The sequence below is a fragment of the Dendropsophus ebraccatus genome, chromosome 12 (assembly GCF_027789765.1).
Source record: "Dendropsophus ebraccatus isolate aDenEbr1 chromosome 12, aDenEbr1.pat, whole genome shotgun sequence".
NCBI classification, from domain to species: domain Eukaryota; kingdom Metazoa; phylum Chordata; class Amphibia; order Anura; family Hylidae; genus Dendropsophus; species Dendropsophus ebraccatus.
Window position 1 is genome coordinate 7,858,507 of NC_091465.1, and position 19,896 is coordinate 7,878,402.

A 19,896-nucleotide genomic window follows, 5' to 3' on the forward strand; every position below is an offset into this window, starting at 1 on the left:
TTATTCTATCCTCTATTTCTATGATAAAGTGCTAGACACTACAAGGAGAACAAGTCGGGGATAAACCCAGACCACACCGAGAACCACTCTACAAAGTGCAGGGCAGTATCCCGAAACACAAAGGAACTAGCCTGGATAGGACAAAGCTTATATAGTAATAATGCCCCCTGCTGTGCCTCCATATAGTAATAATATCCCCTGCTGTGCACCTATAAAGTAAGTGTCCCCTGCTGTGCCCCATATAGTAGTAGTGCCCCCTGCTGTGCCCCCATGTAGTAATAATGCCCCCTGCTGATCCCCCATATAGTAATAATACCCCCAGCTGTGCCCCCATATTAATAATGCCTCCTGCTGTGCGATCTATATAGTAATAATGTCTCCTGCTGTGCCCCCATAGAGTAATGTCTCCTGCTGTGCCCTCCATATAGTAATAATGTTTCCTGCTGTTCCCCCATATATTAATAATGTCTCCTGCTGTGCCCTCCATATAGTAATAATGTCTCATGCTGTGCTCTCCATATAGTAATAATGTCTCATGCTGTGCCCTCCATATAGTAATAATGTCTCCTGCTGTGCCCTCCATATAGTAATAATGTCTCCTGCTGTGCCCTCCATATAGTAATAATGTCTCATGCTGTGCCCTGCATATAATAAGAATGTCTCCTTGCTGTGCCCTCATATAGTAATCATGCCCCCTGCTGTGCCCCTTATATGGTAACAATGCCTCCTGCTCTGCCCCATATAGTAATAATGTCTCCTGCTCTACCGCTATATAGTAATAATGCCCCCTTGTGTGGGCCTATATAGTAATAATGTCCAGTGCTGTGCCCCCCTACATAGTAATAATGCACCTACTGTATCAGCCAGTTATAAAGTTCCCCCCTTTGCCTGCAAATAACCATCCCCCCCCCGCCACAAACACACACACTAACCTTAGACGACCCCCCCTCCCCCAGGGTTACAATACTCACCATCATGCAGTGGTCTGAGGTGGAGGAGCACATTTGGGTGGTGGAGCGATACGGCCGGCTGTGGCGCACTAGTGGACACAGGGTGACGTCACTGGAGCACACGTGTGGAGCCAGGAGAGAAGTGGGGCAGTAGCGTGCGGCCGTCCATTGCAGCCCTCCATTTAATGAAAAGCTGGGTGACGTCACTGGAGTGGCTTCCGGGCATATGTTGGTTGGGCAATACATGGTGCTGACAAGGTTAGGCATCACTATCAGAGGCCCAGGCTGCTGTTACTTTCTATCTATCTCCTATCTATCTATCTATCTCCTATCTATCTATCTATCTACCTATCTATCTCCTATCTATCTATCTACCTATCTATCTACCTATCTATCTATCTACCTACCTATCTATCTCCTATCTATCTATCTCCTATCTATCTATCTATCTATCTATCTATCTATCTATCATCTATTATCTATCTATCTATCTATCTCCTATCTATCTATCTATCTATCTATCTACCTACCTATCTATCTCCTATCTATCTATCTCCTATCTATCTATCTATCTATCTATCTATCTATCATCTATTATCTATCTATCTATCTATCATCTATCTCCTATCTATCTATCTATCTATCTATCTATCTATCTATCTATCTATCTATCTATCTATCTCCTATCTATCTATCTATCTATCTCCTATCTATCTATCTATCTATCTATCTATCTATCTATCTATCTATCTATCTATCCCTTCCTCTCCATTCCTGTAAAGTAACTTATAAGATCACATATTTAGCTGTTTCTAAAAGTTTGTTTCACGGAGGGGGATTCACCCTCAGGATGTCGGCTCTGGGTGGTTCTTCTCATGTCCATGTCCAGGAGCTGATCAGTTCGTTCCTCAAGTTGGCTTCCACATAATAATAATAATAATAATCTATTTGTATAGCGCCAACAGATTCTGCAGCGCTTATTTAAATATATAAATACATTACAGGTTATATATTAAATTATACAATTAATAAATTACAATAACAAATTAGTGACCTGCTCTCAAGAGGTTACAGGCTAGGATGACTGGGAGTAACACGAGAGGCAACAAGTGCTTTATTTGTCAATGTTCCAGTCATTGTACATGGAATCTCTAAGTGCCAATAGGTGACTGGGCGAGCCAGTCACAAGCCATTTCCTAAGCTTAGATAAGCTTAGATAAGCTCACATGCCTGAAGATGAGCCCTGAGGCTACTGGCCAGAGGGTGAGGGGGGGGCTCACTGCTGGCACACAGAGGACGGTGCCAGGACTGGAGGAGGCTGAGAGGAAACATCTCCTGCTGCTTTCTCTGGAGCTTCTGCTCTAGGTTTTGCTAAGGACAATGTCCCTGGTTGTCTGTGTCCTCTCTGTGACTGCTCGATACTGCAGGACGTCCGGACTCCAATATTCACTGCTGGCTGTTCTGGCAGCTTCCTGACACGTCCACGTGTTCTCCATGTAAGGTATGTAGGTGCAGAGGCAGTATGACTGCTGGAGATTGCTGGGAGTATCTTCAGATTCTCCTGGTATTATTACAGAATCTCGTCTTGACACAGGTCATCAATGATTGGCGCTTGTTTAACCCATTGTAGGTTGTGATTTAAATGGCAAAGGAAGATCCAGCACCACCTCATCCTACTATTTCTCCTCCACCACCTCATCCTTCACCACCTCCTTCAGCACCTCATCCTTCACCACCTCCTTCAGCACCTCATCCTTCACAATCACCACCTCCTCCACCTAATGTATCACTACCACTTCCTCCTCCAGGACCACCTCCTCCTCCACCTAATGCTTCACAACCACCTCCTCCTCCACCACAACTTCATCCTTCACTACCACCACCTCCTCCAGGACCACCTCATCCTTCACTACCACCTAATTCTACACTACCACCTCCTCCTCCAGGACCACCTCCTCCTCCACCTAATGCTTTACTACCACCTCCTCCTCCACCTAATGCTTCACTACCACCACCTCCTCCAGCACCTCATCCTTAGCAATCACCACCTCCTCCTCCACCTTATGCTTCACTACCACCTCCTCCTCCAGGACCACCTCCGCCTCCACCTCCACCTAATGCTTCACTACCACCTCCTCCTCCACTACCACCTCCTCCTCCACAACTTCATCCTTCACAACCACCACATCATCCTTCACTACCACCTCCTCCACCTTATGCTTCATACCACCTCCTTCTCCTCCAGGACCACCTCCTCCTCCTCCAAAACCACCTCATCCTTCACTACCACACCTCCTAATCCACCACCTCATCCTTCACTACCACCACCTCCTCCAGCTCCACCTCCTCCTCATCCTTTGCTACCACCACCTCCTCCTTCACCACCTCATCCACCATCTCCAGCTCGACCTCCTCCTCCACCCTGTTCACCAACATCACATCCTGCACCACTACCTCCTCCACTTCCCTCACCACCTCCTTCACTCTCACCACCACTCCCCCCACCAAAAACTCCTCCAACAGCACCACTCTATCCTCCACCGACACCATCACCTCCTCCACTACCACCACGACCACCCCCGCCATCTCCTCCTCCACTAACACCAACTCTTCTTCTCGCTTTGCTCTGTCCTGCAAATAAAGAAGAACAGTCAGGACTTACTCAATGAGCTTTACAGATGCAAAAATTAACATCAGACAGTAGTGGGTATGGGAGTAATGGGCAATTCTCATATATCAGACTTGTTCTCATAGGGATTATCTGGTGTTAGAAAAACACGGCCATTTTCTTCCAGAGACAACATTGCTCTTGTCCCCAGTTTGGGTGCAAAATTGCAGCTCGGTTCTATTAAAGTAAATAGAGCTGAATTGTAATACCACACACAACCTGAGGTCAGGGGTTACACTGTTATTGTAGGAAAGTCTTCTAATCCTGAATAACCCCTTTAACTTGTACCTGCTCTTAAAAAAGCGGCTTCATCAATTACCATAACTCCTTTAGCTATACCAGAGATAGGGAACCTGTGACCCTCCCCCTCCCCATACTGATGGCTGCCCCCATAGTGATGTACCAAAAACTGAGAACATCAAAATGACATTGACTTTTAAGTGGCTGCTGCATTGTATAACGCGCTGTATTGTATATTTATTGTCTATCCCTAAAAGTCCACCAGGGGGAGCTCACAGCATATGGCATAGTACGGAGTTGGTGCACACTATAGAGAATGGCGGAGTATGGAGTTGGTGCACACTATAGACAACGGCAGAGTACGGAGTTGGTGCACTATAGAGAATGGCAGAGTACAGAGTTGGTGCACACTATAGAGAATAGCGGAATACAGAGTTGGTGCACACTATAGAGAATTGCGGAGTACGGCGTTGGTGCACTATAGAGAATAGCGGAGTACAGAGTTCATGCACTATAGAGAATCGCAAAGTATGGAGTTCATGCACTATACAGATTGTCGTAGTACGGAGTTGGTGCACTATACAGAATGGTGGAGTACGGAGTTCATGCACTACACAGAATGGCGGAGTATGGAGTTGGTGCACATTATATAGAATGGCGGAGTACAGAGTTGGTGCGCACTATAGAGAATGGCGGAGTACAGAGTTGGTGCGCACTATAGAGAATGGCAGAGTACAGAGTTGGTGCGCACTATAGAGAATACTCTGCAGCATCTGCGTACACCTGGTATCTGATATCACGGCTATATACTCTTATAGTCTGCAGGGTGTAATACTCTGCAGCATCCGCGTACACCTGGTATCTGATATCACTGCTATATACTCCTCTACAGTCTGCGAGGTGTAATACTCTGCAGTATCTGTGTACACCTGGTATCTGATATCACTTCTGTATTGTCTTGTATAATCATCAGGGTGTATTACTCTGCAGCATCTGTGTACAAGAACTGTCCAGAGCAGGAAGAGGTTATCTATGGGGATTTGCTGCTGGTGGCAGCAGAGAGCACTGTGTCAGACTGGAGAGAATACACCACTTCCTGCAGGACATACAGCAGTTGATATGTACTGGAAGACTGGTAAATTACAAATCTGATAACTTTCTGAAACCAGTTGATTTTAAAGAGAAATTTAAATTTATTAAAAAAAAAATTTTAATTATACTGATCAATAAAAATTCTCAAAGCTTAAAGACACCAGGACACATATTTCAGTAACATAACAAAGTCCCTGGAGTTATAGTCCCACCATCTTTTCAGGAAGAACTTGTCCCTTCCTTCTGCTCTGCATTAGGTTGGCTGTTGTGGATCTCCGGGGGGCTCTCTTGCCCCTCTACAGTGATGGGTATCGGCCTCTCTGGAGCAGGTGGCAGCGCCCGGCGAGGAGCCTGGAAGAGGAGGCGTCCGTCCTTGGACAGGGAGCAGAGCACGTCCTCAGGATTCACATCCTCCGGGAGCTCGGCTTCTCTCCTCCACTCTCTGTACTCATGGAAGTAGCCGCCATGCTCATCCTCCTTCTTGTCACATTTCCCGGACACAATCAGTCTCCTGCCTTCTGTCTTCACCGTCAGCTCCTCAGGAAAGAAGCCGCCGATGTCCAGGCTGAGCTGATAGTTTTCCTTCCCTTCCTTACACACGGCGGTGGATTCACCCTCAGGACGTCAGCTCTGGGCGGCTCTTCTCATGTCCATGTCCAGGAGCTGATAAGCCTGGTTGACCCGTTGCATTCTCCTCTCCAGGTCATTCCTCATATTCCTCATGTCGTCTTCCAGCTGCCCGAAGATGAGTCCTGAGGCTACCGGCCAAAGGGTGAGGGGAGGCTCGCTGCTGGCACACAGAGGACGGTGCCAGGACTGGAGGAGGCTGAGAGGAAACATCTCCTGCTGCTTTCTCTGGAGCTCTGGGTTATGCTGAGGACAATGTCTCTGGTTGTCAGTGTCTTCACTGTGACTCCTGCTACTAGAGGACGTCCCGGCTCCTGTGTCTTATATATTGCCTGCTGGCTGTTCTGGCAGCTTCCTGACACTTCCACGTGTTCTCTATGTGAGGCATGTAGGGGCAGAGACAGTATGCAAATACTGAATACGACATGAGGGGTGGAGCAGAGGTGGAGCGGAGCTAGCAACTTCCAGCATTGACTGTAAACTGACACATGGGGGGTGTTGGAGAAGAGGTGACTGCTGGAGATTGCTAGCATCTTCAGATTCTCCTGACAACTAAGGACTAGAGATGAGCGAACTTGGAGCATCGAGTCAATCCGAACCTGAACTTTCGGCATTTGGCTGCGGTGGCTGCTGAAGTTGGATAAAGCCCTAAGGCTATGTGGAAAACATGGATATAGTCATTGGCTGTATCCATGTTTTTCAGACAACCTTAGAGTTTTATCCAAGTTCAGCAGCCCCTGTTGGACTCGAACCCGAACCCGGTTCGCTCATCTCTACTAGGGACATTGTCCTGAACATAACCCAGAGTAGACGCTCCAGAGAAAGCAGCAGATGTTTCCTCTCAGCCTCCTCCAGTCCTAGCACTGTCCCCTGTATGCCAGCAGCACAGTCAGATAATCCAGCCATTCACACATTTCGCAGATCTGGACTGTCTATACCATTATACGTTGTTGTCTCTAATTTCATTGGTCAAGAAAAAAAGCATTGAATGTTTAAAATACCAGGCCATGGTAACTTGAGGAACCGCTGTGTCCCAACATACTACACTGCTTAAAAAAGAAAGGAAACACTCGAATAACACATCCTAGATCTGAATGAATGAATTATTCTCACTGAATACTTTTGTTTTGTAAAAAGTTGAATGTGCTGACAACAAAAATCACAATATAATCATCAATGGAAATCAAATTTATTGGCCAATGGCGGCCTGGATTTGAAGTCACACACAAAATTAAAGTGGGAAATCACTCCAGACTGATCCAACTTTGATGTAATGTCCTTAAAAAACGTTAAAATGTTTATTGTGTGTGGCCTCCACGTGCCTGTATGACCTCCCTACAGTGCCTGGGCATGCTCCTGATGAGGTGGCCAATGGTCTACTGAGGGATCTTCTCCCGGGACCTGGACTAAAGCATTTGCCAACTTCTGGACAGTCTGTGGTGGATGGAGGAGACATGATGTCCCAGATGTGCTCAATGGGATTCAGGTCTGGGGAACGGGCCTTTATCTTGCAGGAACTGATGACACACTCCAGCCACATGAGGTCTAGCATTGTCCTGCATTAGGGCTACCTTTGGCAGCACATGGAGGGCTGTGCGGTCCCCCAAAGCAATGTCACCCCACACCATTAATGACCCACTGCCAAACCGGTCATGCTGAAGGATGTTGCAGGCAGCAGAACGTTCTCCACAGCTTCTCCAGACTCTGTCACATCGGTCACGTGCTCAGTGTGATCCTGCTCTTATCTGTGAGGAGCACAGGGGGCGCCAGTGGCGAATTTGCCAATCCTGGTGTTCTCTGGCAAATGCCAAGAGTCCTGCATGGTGCTGTGCTGTGAGCATACCATCCTTATGGAGTCGGTTTCTAACCGTTTGTGCAGACACAGGCACATTTGTGGCCTGCTGGAGGTCATTTTGCAGGGCTCTGGCAGTGCTCCTCCTGTTTCTCCTTGTACAAACGCAGAGGTAGCGGTCCTGCTGCTGCATTGTTGCTCTTCTACAGCCTCCTCCATGTCTTCTTGTGTACCGACCTGTTTCCTGGTAGCGCCTCCAGCCTCTGGACACTACACTGACAGACACAGCAAACCTTCTTGCCACAGCTCACTGATGTGCAATCCTGGATGAGCTGCACTACCTGAGCCACTTGTGTGGGTTGTATTCTCTCATGTTACCATGAGTATGAAAGCACCACCAACATTAAAAAGTGACCAAAACATCAGACAGAAAGCATAGATACTCAGAAGTGGTCTGCAGTCCCACCTGCAGAACTTGTCCTTTACTGGGTATGTCTTGCATGTGAAATTGATTGTCAGTCAGTGCTGCTCTTAAGTGGACAGTTTGATTTCACAGAAGTTTGATTTACTTGGAGTTATAGTATGTTGTTTAAGTGTTCACTTAATTTTTTTTGTACACTGCTCAAAAAAAACAATCTAGAATAAATACTACATGCAGCAAATGGCTCTTGAAGGTCAAATGCAGAAAGCCAAAACAAAAAGATTTCTAATTTAGGTAGGACCCCTGCAGACTGAACACCTTATAAAAGGTAATGCCATTCGTCAGAGTTAGCTAGAGTAAGCTTTCTATGCAATATCTGCCAGAGTGCCCTCTATACAGTGCCTGCCACAGTATGCCCTCTATACAGTGCCTGCCACAGTATGCCCTCTATACAGTGCCTGCCACAGTATGCCCTTCATACAGTGTAGTGACCAAGAGCACAGTTTATGTGGCTGGACCTAGGATGGCAATACTGTACCAAGCCTGGACACTGCCAAAAAATATGTAATAGAGTTCCCCTCTCCTGACCACATCTCCAACATATGGGAGACGTCTGCATATACATCCGATGTAACAAGTCTGGGGTACCAGTGAGTGAGAAAGTTGTATTAATTCTCTTTAAAACTCACACATGATGACGACTTAGACGCTTGAGACCAGATTATTTGCCACCGTTCATAAGAAATCTGTTTCCCCACATATGTCTACCATTTAGACATATATTCATGTGGGTTAACAGGTGTGGGTGCCAAATAACCATACATCACTTATATTAATCCCCTAGTGCTATTTACCTTGTATAACAACTCAAAGAGAGTTTAGAAAAGTTGTGTGAGGTTTTAATGTCTCTCGTGGTTTCTTGAGTGGTATAAGGCTATAGGAAGGGTTCATGATGGGGTATATATCGCAAAGGATGTCCTCTAGCTGTGATATTACAACTTTCTAAAGCTACTACCAGCAGCTATCTGTTGCTGAAAGGCAGGTTACCTTGCCTTATTCAGTCTGCATTAACACATGAATGCTAGCTTTTGGTTTATGTTGCCTAATCCCGCAGCAGACACATAACTGATTTTCAAGCACCATCAGCATGCTGGGCCTTCTGCTAGTCTCCTGTATACAGCTCCTGCTATGTGTATATAACAGCAATATGCTATGCCTAGTAGCTCCTGTTGACACGTCCTGCCCTTGCCACAGAAGGGTGGTGGCACTACTCAGAGAACACGCTGATGACTGCTGTCTCGGGGATTGCCTACTAGCTGCAGGATGCAGTCAACAATCCCCATCTGACTGGTATTCACCTTCCCACTAAGTGTTACAGGGAGCTGCAACCTTCCTCCAATCCGGTTGGGATCACCACCTTGTGTGCCACCTCCGCCGCTAACAATGGCTATACCCTAAAAAGGGCCAGGGAGCCAAATAAATTATTTATAAGGGTGATAGTGCCAATTCTGGTGCCTCACTAGCTGGGACAGGCCACGGATATAACCTAATGGGGAAGGGGAATGGAAGGGGTTGAATACTATATTGTATTGTGTTTAAGGTTGCAAGGATTTTGACGGCGATTTGAATGTGTTTTGTAATATTTTTGTCACGTGTGTAGAGTATAGTAAGTAAATAATGAACCGACTACCCAGTAATCAGACTAAGCAAGAACTCCACTGAGCAGGAACACTGGGTTAACCACAGGCTCGTTCACTGGACACTGGCTTAACAGCATCCACACACTAGGATACCAATTAGGTTACCAGCACCCACAGACTAATCTCACTGGACACTGGCTTCTCAGCACTCAAACATTGAGATACCAATGGGTTAACCATCCACAGGCTGGGGTCACTGGCTTCACTTCTTGTACAGCACCCACACACTTGGATAACTTCACCAACACCCACCCACAATGGACTCTCCTATCCTCTGTCTGTCTTGCACTAAATGCCTGCTGCACTTCTGTCCTCTGCACACACAGCCACTGCCCACCAGCCGGGAGTGCAATACTATATAGATAGATAGATAGATAGATAGATAGACAGATAGAGAAGTGTGTGCTGACATCACAGGGAGACACACCCGCAATTGAATGGCTGCAAAGGATCATGGTTAATCTCTTGCACCTGCCCTGAGACACTACTGTAACTAAAATGTGCATCCACTATCACGGCCGCCATGTTTGGTGAATTTCTTAACGTATCACATGGAACTCAATTCGCAAAACGAACCGGATTAACAGCTGGATCCGCTTCGCTCATCTCAACTAAGCTCTAATAGATTTATACAATTCCCACTTTTTTTTAATTAACTGCTTAACTCAGTGTAGGCAGACCATTATCTAATCAGTGGGGGCCCAGTTACAGACAGTGCCACACATTGTGCAGAGGCCATGCTGGTTATTGCAGCTCACCTCCCGGTGAATGGGACCTGGGCTGCAGTAATCTAATACACCCACTACACAATGTGCAGACCTGCCTGCTTCTGTTCCCGTTTACTGTATATGTGGGCACCGTAGCTCTTGCACATATCTGACTGGTAGGGTGACAAATATTTGAACCCCACCAGATATGGATGACGTGAAAAACCCCTTAAAATACCTTTAATCTTCTCCTCCCTCAATTAGATATGTGTCAATATTATTTTTTTTATCAGTTTTACTAGCTTTTAATTAAAACTTTAGTCTTAGAAAGCGGGGTCACCGGTCATACAGAGCTTACCCAACTTTTCCAGATCCCTGGAAGACAAATCTGCTAGTCAATGCATAACATCACATAACTAGACAGATTTGTCTTTCACATTTTGGTAAAGCTGGGTGCAGTGGAAGCTCCCACATGTCCTGGTGTGGAGGGGGGCCTCTACCTCATATGAAAAGACTAACATTATACTTGGCACAAAAGGAGAGAATGGAGAAGGCACTCACCATAAAAATTCTTCTTTATTGAGTCCTATACATAAAAACAGGCAGAGTGTGTAGCAGTTGGCAGGGACGCCAAGCAATCAATAGAAACGTGTAACAGCTTTCTTGTGATTGCTTGGCGTCCCCGCCAACTGCTACACACTCTGCCTGTTTTTATGTATAGGACTCAATAAAGAAGAATTTTTATGGTGAGTGCCTTCTCTGTTCTCTCCTTTTGTGGCTTTTCATGCATGCATGCTGCATTTTCCGAGAGGTGCACCCCTATCTTCATGTGCTGTAGTCTGCCTACAGGTCCCGACCCCAGGTTGATCCGATCATATTGGAGTAGTCAGTTGCCGGTCTGCTGTTTCTCTGCTTCTACTAACATTATAAATGGTAGATAATATAGTCACAAAGACTTATCACCCCCGAAAAATAAGTTCCAATAGTACAGTATCAGTCACCCAGCTTTCCTATAAATAGAACCAAGATAGATTAATGTATAAAACCTATTCATATTTTCCATCTTTAATTTTCCTATGTAAAAATCGGATTACAAAGAAAAATAGCAATACACAAAGTATTCAATTTAGAAGTTTAATGAAGTAAACAAACAAGGATAATACACTGATCCATAAAACTGCTCAAAGCTTAAATATACAAGGTCACATATTACAATAACCAATGTGCAAATGCAATATAGGGCATGGCAAGTTGATGTAAGATACTTTAGTCCATGGATAAGTTATAGTTACAGTCCCATGATCTTCTTAGGAAGAACTTGGTTCTTTCTTCTGCTCCCCATTAGGCTGGCTGCTCTTGATCTTTGGGGGTTTCTGTTGATCCTCTACAGGGTCCTTGGTAACAGTGATGGGTATCGGCCTCTCTGGAGCAGGTGGCAGCGCCCGGCGAGGAGCCTCGAAGTGGAGACGTCCGTCCTTGGACAGGGAGCAGAGCACGTCCTCAGGATTCACATCCTCCGGGAGCTCGGCTTCTCTCTTCCACTCTCTGTACTCATGGAAGTAGCTGCCATGCTCATCCTCCTTCTTCTTGTCATGTTTCCCAGACACAATCAGTCTCCTGCCTTCTGTCTTCACTGTCAGCTCCTCAGGAGAGAAGCCGCTAACGTCCAGGGTGAGCTCATAGTTCTCTTTCCCATCCTTCTTGACAGAGGAATCACCCTCAGGACGTTGGCTCTGGGCGGCTCTTCTCATGTCCATGTCCAGGAGCTGATAAGCCTGGTTGACCCGTTGCATTCTCCTCTCCAAGTCATTCCTCATATTCCTCATGTCGTCTTCCAGCTGCCCGAAGAGGAGTCCTGAGGCTACCGGCCAGAGGGTGAGGAGAGGCTCGCTGTGCCAGGACTGGAGGAGGCTAATAGGAAACATTTCTTGCTGCTTTCTGTAAAACGTCTGCTCTGGGTTATGTTGAGAATAATGCCTGTCAGCGTCTGCTCAGTACTGCAGAACAACCCAGCTTCTGTGTCTTATATAGTCCCTCATCCACTTTCAAGATTTTTCTTGAGGCTTCCTGACTTTTGGGAGGAGACAATGCATGATACTCCTTTAAGGGAGACAAGTACAGACAATGGGCTGGGCCGAGAAGTGTGCTGGAGATTGCTGGAGAATTCTAGACTGAAAATAATACACCCCTTTATTCCAAGACCAGAGAAGTTAATGTGTCATCATCACCATCCTCACAGTATCGTGTGTGCATTGTCAGCTATCAAGAACACATATTTGCTTATAACTAAGGAATCAACTAAAGAGTGAGGAAATTTCCATATCCCCCCCAAAAGGGATTGTAGTTTAGTGTTCTTGTGTTTCTGTATGTTATAATAAGGTTGGAAAAAAAAAAACACACAAGAGTCAATCAAGTTAAACCTACAACCCTGCTGTCTACGATCAGTCTACTTATACCAGGCATGTCCAAACTTTTTTCGAAGAGTGCCAAATTTGATGAAGTGAACATGTGCGAGGGCCGACCATTTTGCTTGACATTCTTTGGACCATTAAAATGAATGCAAATAAACTTTTTTTTACAAAGTTTATTGAAAACGGCATACTTTTTATACTTAAAAAATCCCGGGGCACACCACCAACCAAAATGGCACAAAATGACACTAAAACAGTACATATTATACATATAATTAATAATATAGATTCTAAATGTATTTATACTCACTTAGTGTGAAACCTGGGCCTGTTTCGATAAACACAAAAGGGATATCCCTGTTTCTCTCCCCCATCCCCATGTTTCTCTCCCTCCTGCTTCTCTCCCGTTTCTCCCCATCCCCATGTTTCTCTCCCTCCTGCTTCTCTCCCGTTTCTCCCCCATCCTCATGTTGCTCTCCCCCCTGCTTCTCCCCCATCCCCATGTTTCTCTCCCCCCTGTTTCTCCCCCATCCCCATGTTTCTCTCCCCATCCCCATGTTTCTCTCCCCCCTGTTTCTCCCCCATCCCCATGTCTCTCTCCCCCGTTTCTCCCCCATCCCCATGTTTCTCTCCCCCGTTTCTCCCCCATCCTCATGTTTCTCTCCCCCTGCTTCTCCCCCATCCCCATGTCTCTCTCCCCCATCCCCATGTTTCTCTCCCCCCTGCTTCTCCCCCATCGTCATGTTTCTCTCCCCCCTGCTTCTCCCCCATCCTCATGTTTCCACGTGCTCCTCAAATCATGGGAGACCGGGAGCGTGGTGCGTGGCGCACCACGCTCCTGGTCTCCCCTGATTGGAGGAGCACGTCCGGGCCAGTAGGTGAGGGGGACGGCACCCGCGGCACACTGGTTGAAAAACACTGCTCTAGTGCACGGGAAAGGAAAGCCGAAATCTCGGACATCGCGAGATTTCAGCTTTCCTTTTCTGTGCACTAGAGTGGCGTGGTGCAAGGTATCTTTTGCTGCCGCATACCTGGGGGGCCGCAAATGGCCCGCGGGCCGGACTTTGGACATGCCTGACTTATACAGTTGCTTACACTTGTAATGTCACTTAGCAGTCATGTCTTTGAGGGCAGTAGAAAAGCTGGGTGGCAACAAGAATGTCAGTTATTACTTTTCCTAACTGTAAATAGCAAATCTGCCTCGTTATGCAGTAATGCAGGATGATGAGAGGTGTAGTCAAACATAAATCTTTACTCACCCAGCTTTTCTAGGTTTCTGAGCAACAATTCAGCGTTCCTATACACTCGCACAGGATAAGTGAACATATGAGGGGGTAACTAGTCAGGTCTGCTTTTCGGACAGTCGTATGACAACCTCTGTAATAGCATCTGAATGAGATGGCAAACAGTACGATCTAACTGTTCTGATCTTCTCGATTGTTCTCTGAATATGCTGCAGCTTATCACAACCTGCAGGAGGAAGACGTGATTATGTAATATTACCAGGAGAATATTCCAGCCGTCTCCAGCAGTACCTGAACCCCACCCCCCCAATGTGTTTTCTAGTCTGTGATAGAAGTTGCTAGCTCTGCTCCGCCTCTGACCACCCCTTATGTTTTATTCAGTGTTTACATGCAGTCTCCGCCCCTACATGCCGTAGATAGAGAACACGTGGAAGTGTCAGGAAGCTGCCAGAACAGCTAGCATTGAATATATAAGACACAGGAGCCGGAACGACCTACAGTACCGAGCAGTCAGAGAAGGCGCTGCAAGGGATATTATTTAATCCAGAGCAGAAGCTTCAGAGAAAGCAGCAGAGAATGTTTCCTCTCAGCCTCCTCCAGTCCTGGCACAGCGAGCCTCCCCTCACCCTTTGGCCGGTAGCCTCAGGACTCCTCTTTGGGCAGCTGGAAGATGACATGAGGAATATGAGGAATGACCTGGAGAGGAGAATGCAACGGGTCAACCAAGCTTATCAGCTCCTGGACATGGACATGAGAAGAGCCGCCCAGAGCCAACGTCCTGAGGGTGAATCCACCTCTGGGTGGAAGGAAGGGAAGGAAAGCTATGAGCTCAGCCTAAATGTTAGTGACTTCTCTCCTGAAGAGCTGGCAGTGAAGACAGAAGGCAGGAGACTGATCGTGTCCGGGAAACGTGACAAGAAGGAGGATGAGCATGGCGGCTACTTCCACGAGTACAGGGAGTGGAGGAGAGAAGCCCAACTCCCGGAGGACGTGAATCCTGAGGACGTGCTCTGCTCCCTGTCCAACGACGGACAACTCCACTTCAAAGCTCCTCGCCGGGCACTGCCACCTGCTCCAGAGAGGCCGATACCCATCGCTGTAGAGGGGCAACAGAGCCCCCCAGAGATCCAGAAAAGCCAACCTAATGCAGAGCAGAAGGAAGGGACAAGTTCGTCCTGAGAAGGTGGTGGGACTATAATTTATTCATAACATACAAGACAATGTGGCCTTTACCAAATTACTAGACCCCTTTCTATTTGGTTAGAATCTCCCGCCTTTGCACATGATTGTATCTGTAAGCTTTTTATGTTTTTATTATTGTTGCTAAATTTTCAATAAATTGTAGAAAGCTACATTTTGCTTCTGCTTATATTTGTATGCGTCAGTAAGCTGCTTCCATATGTTGCTAGTATGTTTTAATTTTTGGTGATATATAAAGTTGCAGTATAGCTGAGGTTTTATTTGGCAAAATCTCAAATTATATTATTGTGGTTTTAGATTAACACATAACTGCAGCAGGTAAATCTAACTCAATATTTTTACTTAGGTAATATATATCATAACCTATTCTGAGAAACTAAAGTTGAGCTGTCATAAGATATTGATAAAAATACTTTTTTTCTGCTGTCGAGTTCATATAAATTAGGGAAATTCTGGTGCATATTTAAACTAATAATTGTTCTAAATTTACAGGGTTTATCCAGGATTAGAAAAAGCACACCTATTTTTCTGCAAAAACAGTCCCACCCCTGTCCTCAGGTTGGGTGTGGTATTACAATTCACCTCTATTCACTTCAAACTTGGAACTTTGCTGCAAATCCCACACACGAACTGTGGACAGGAGAGGAGCTGTTTCTGGAGGAAACTAGAAAAGCCCTGCCTGGGTGACCCTTTCCTTTTTATGATCAAAAGCATTTTTTGGCTATGTTCCCACAACTTTTTTTGACTGGGTCCAAATAACGGTTATTTTTTATTATCAGCCATTATTGTACAAATTATTATTGGACTCAAACAGGCAAAATAAGACAATGTGGGAACATAGCCAGTCTCTGAGAAAAGGGAGACATAATAGAACTAGGGTGACCGTATCACTTTAAGGCCATGTTCACACACTTTATTTTTACAGTAAACAATGGGCGTTGTTGCAGCTTGCAAAAACAGACGCTATTTATTGACACTGTGTGATTACATTGTAGTGTATAGAAAAATAGCCGTAGCGTATACACTACAGCCAACCCCCAGGAGACATTACCTGCATTATCTCTATGCACCTGTGCTACTTCCATAGACATGTGTCCCTGAGCCTAGATTTCTGTAATATGAAAAGTCATAGTTCTATCTCTGCTTGCAGTCAGTAAATGCAGGCATATGTACCTGTCTTTGTGCCACAGCTAAGCATATTGTAAGTGTTATAGATGTTCTTAGAGTCTGGATGGATCTAGAATGTTTTCATTCACAGTCAGCAAGCAGAGATTTAAACCTACACTACGCCCCCACCCCCGGTAAACAGATGCCAGTTATCCAGCACATAGCTACACCAGGCAGACGTCAGCTCTGCTACACCATCAGCTAGTATGGAATACATATTGGGGTCATGTGATGCAAAAATCAGTGGGGAAAAAAACCCCACTGTGTTTACTGTGCAATAGTAATGACAGCAGTGGACAGGAAAGAAAGCTAAGAGGGCGAGTACACAAATGGACCAATCAGGAAAATACAATTCCAATCATGCATTTCCTTATCTTGGATATAGAGCGGCTGTTAAAAAAAAACAACTTGTAACTCAGGAATGGCAGCAGGTAGAAAGACAAGAAATGGCTCAAAATACTCAAAAATCATTTTTGTGTGGATCCGCAACACTTGTAAAAGTGCTAGTTAATAAAGTTGAACTGCTATTACTGGTTTACTTTGCTGCCAGGAGGAGCTTAAATAGTAATAACACAATTTGCAGATCTGCAAAGCATAGAAGCCACAGATCTGCACAAAATCACATTGACTTCTATTGGTGTATCTGTGTTGCAACTGCCAATTGACATTTCATGTCAAATAATGTGGACATGTGAATGAGGCCATAGGAACCATAGGGGTCTAAATTTGTCTGCATGAGGCCTAAAACCCCACCTTAATGCCACACTAGTAGTAGCGGATTTGTAAAATGCAAAACCCATCAAGATAGTGATGGGTTATTTGATTAATGTTGGATATAGCATGTTTAAAAGGGACATGCGCATTTCTCAAAGCGCAAAATGACAGGCCAGATTTTTGTGGTGCATAATGTTAGTAAATGTGAACAAACAAGAAACCAAAAATGTCAATTTGTTGACAGAAACCAGTTAGTAAATGAGGGCCAATGATAACTACTTGTAAAGCTGCATTCTGCGACCCATCCCTATCCCTACTCTGGGCTTCCACCTCTGGTCTCTCTCCCGTTTTCCCCATGGTTGCAGTTTTCTGGTTTGCTCTTTGTGGGAAGAACACATGCACTAGCTGCAACTTCAAGGGCCATTGTGTACTTTCCTAATGTGTCCTTTACCTGTCCCTGTTCACACATTACAGTTTCACTGTGTTACTGAATTATTCGCAGTACTTTATCATTTCATTGTGGTCCCACCCACACAGCATGCTGTATTCTCTACCTGTAATGCTGATATTGGAATAAAGCAAAGAACTTTTTACATTATTTTTTTTCTTTTCCTTTCCACACACGATTTTATGATTAGAGATGAGTGAACCTGGAGCATGCTCGAGTCGATCCGAACCCGAACTTTCGGCATTTGATTAGCGGTGGCTGCTGAACTTGGATAAAGCCCTAACGCTATGTGGAAATCATGGATATAGTCATTGGCTGTATCCATGTTTTCCAGACAACCTTAGAGCTTTATCCAAGTTCAGCAGCCCCCGCTAATCAAATACCAAATGTTTGGGTTCGGACCGACCCGAACCCGGTTCGCTCATCTCTAATTATGATCAAGCATCTTTTATCTTTGAAGTTGATTCCCACAAAAAGGACTTTATTCGATACTATCTTACATGGGATATACTGTTTATGCCTTGTTTTTTGTGCAGGTGGGATTGCCAGTGTCGGCTCTTATCCTCTCTGCTGTTTAGCATTATCTATTTGTGTTACTGCAGTACTGCAATGACACTCCAACATGTGTGAACACAGCCCTAATTTTTTTGTAAACTTTTGCACAATCAGCAAAGTTGAAAGACCTGCTTCTGGCCTGTCAGAGATGGTGAATCACGCCCCGCCCCCTCTCTGCATCATCAGCCTGTGTCTAGCAGACAGAGGCATGGAAAATTTGTCTCCTAAGGGGGGATAGCAGAAGGAGCAGGAGACAATGTGGATTTGCACAGGGGCCATTTTTCTTCACTTCATTTCTATCAGCTACCAGTGTGGCAGAACCGTACACATACGGTAATACATTGTATATAGACACATCTATATAACTTTTAATGTACTTTTACTAGAAAACAATTTTTCCTTATCCGGAGTTTCCCTTTAATTATAGAAGGAATGTGATTCACGCACAGAATAATGTAAACCATAAACAGGCAAGGACCACATTTGCAGGATGAGACTGAACCAGGTGAGATGAATCATACACAGACTTTTAAAGTAATAACGTGTTGAATAACGTTCCATCTCAAAAGGTAAAACTAAAAGTTACTGTCCTTGTGTCCAAGTCCTGCTTTCCCATGTACTTGTAGAACCTACTGGGTCATTCACACACAAACAACTGACCAAAGGGAACCTACATACTTCTGTGGGTCATGCGAGAATCGAGAACACAGACTAAGGAGAGTTGGCTAAAGATGGTCACTTCAATACAAAATATGGAAAGAGCCCAAAGTAGTAATGGGGGAGCAAGATTGCAAAATTCTTTGTAAAATGGGGAACAAGGATCGACTCTCCGGAAGGGAATGATTCATAGTTTGTGTTTTGTTTTCTTTATGCTCTCAACACCTGGGTGGGGGAAGGGAGGGGAAGACGGTTGTTTGGCAGGTGGAGGTGATGAGGTATTGAGGTGATGACATTGTATTTTAGGGGATTTGTGTTAAAATTTTATGTCATTTCGCTCACATGTTGCTCCTCCTATGGCCGTAGAAACAGGAAAACAGGCTTAAAAGCAGACTCCTAAGCAACCCCCCTCAGTGCTTTACCCAATGAAAACAATAAGATGAACTAGGCAACCCACCACCAGTTACCAGGGAGGAATATAAGCTAGTGCCATCATGAGGGACGTGTGGAAACCAAATTAATTGTAGGAATAATTCCAATTTTCCACTGCATTCTCCCTCATGACGGCACCATAAATGGAGACATACCAGATAAGTAGGTTAGGGCAGGACCACTGCCTAAAGAACCTTTCGGCCAAAAGCAAAGTCTACCAAATCTAGCCTGTAATGCTTGACGAACGTGTGGCTAGACAACTACATTGCTGCCCTGGAAATGCCTCTGCTCTCTCAGCCGATGAAGATGTCACTGCCCAAGAGGAATGAGCTGTAACTTGTACAGAGGGATCTCAGAGATCCCACTGTGCAAAGGAAAGTCTTATCCTGAGTCTAAAGCACTCCACAGCTTAACAAGTTGTTTTACTAGAAAAACCACTGCTGCCATTGACATGTCAATTCTCTGAGCAGAGAGTCTCGCAAGGCCTCCCATTGAAAGTGATAGCAGGCAGGATTCCGTAGTGTAAACAGGGCCTAAACGTGGACCCTGCTGTTGCCATGTAACAGTGCAGACGCCTTCCCACAATCTCCCTTGCTTCAAGAGAAGTAATAAACAACTGACATTACTAATCAGAAAGATCATGTGGCTGAGACTGAATTGAGGATGTGTCCCAAGAACATGGATGCCTCGCAGGTTATCAAGGACGACAGGTTATGAAACAAAGCAGCCTATCGGGGATTAGCGAGTCTATGTCTCTCAAATAATATATTTTAAGAAATGCTTGGCGACGTAAGGCTTGCATGCAGCTGCTCAGACATGGAAACTTGTGCCATGATTGTGCCAATTTAAACGCTTGGTGTTGTCCGGTTAT

At 45.3% G+C, this 19,896-nt stretch overlaps 2 protein-coding genes and 1 pseudogene across 2 annotated transcripts; 1 reads left to right on the forward strand and 2 right to left on the reverse strand.

Moving 5' to 3' along the window:
- Positions 1-5,084: 5,084 nt before the first annotated feature.
- On the reverse strand, positions 5,085-5,807 carry LOC138769600 (heat shock protein 30C-like; annotated as a pseudogene).
- Positions 5,808-11,317: 5,510 nt separating this feature from the next.
- Positions 11,318-12,477, reverse strand: LOC138769462 (heat shock protein 30C-like). Its single transcript, XM_069947963.1, has one exon. It carries the CDS (start codon positions 12,120-12,122, stop codon positions 11,505-11,507), a length of 618 nt encoding a protein of 205 aa, XP_069804064.1. The 5' UTR covers positions 12,123-12,477; the 3' UTR covers positions 11,318-11,504.
- Positions 12,478-14,268: 1,791 nt separating this feature from the next.
- On the forward strand, positions 14,269-15,194 carry LOC138769397 (heat shock protein 30C-like). The gene has a single exon (XM_069947834.1). The coding sequence runs from the start codon at positions 14,429-14,431 to the stop codon at positions 15,029-15,031; it is 603 nt and encodes a 200-aa protein (XP_069803935.1). The 5' UTR covers positions 14,269-14,428; the 3' UTR covers positions 15,032-15,194.
- The last annotated feature ends 4,702 nt before the right edge of the window (positions 15,195-19,896 follow it).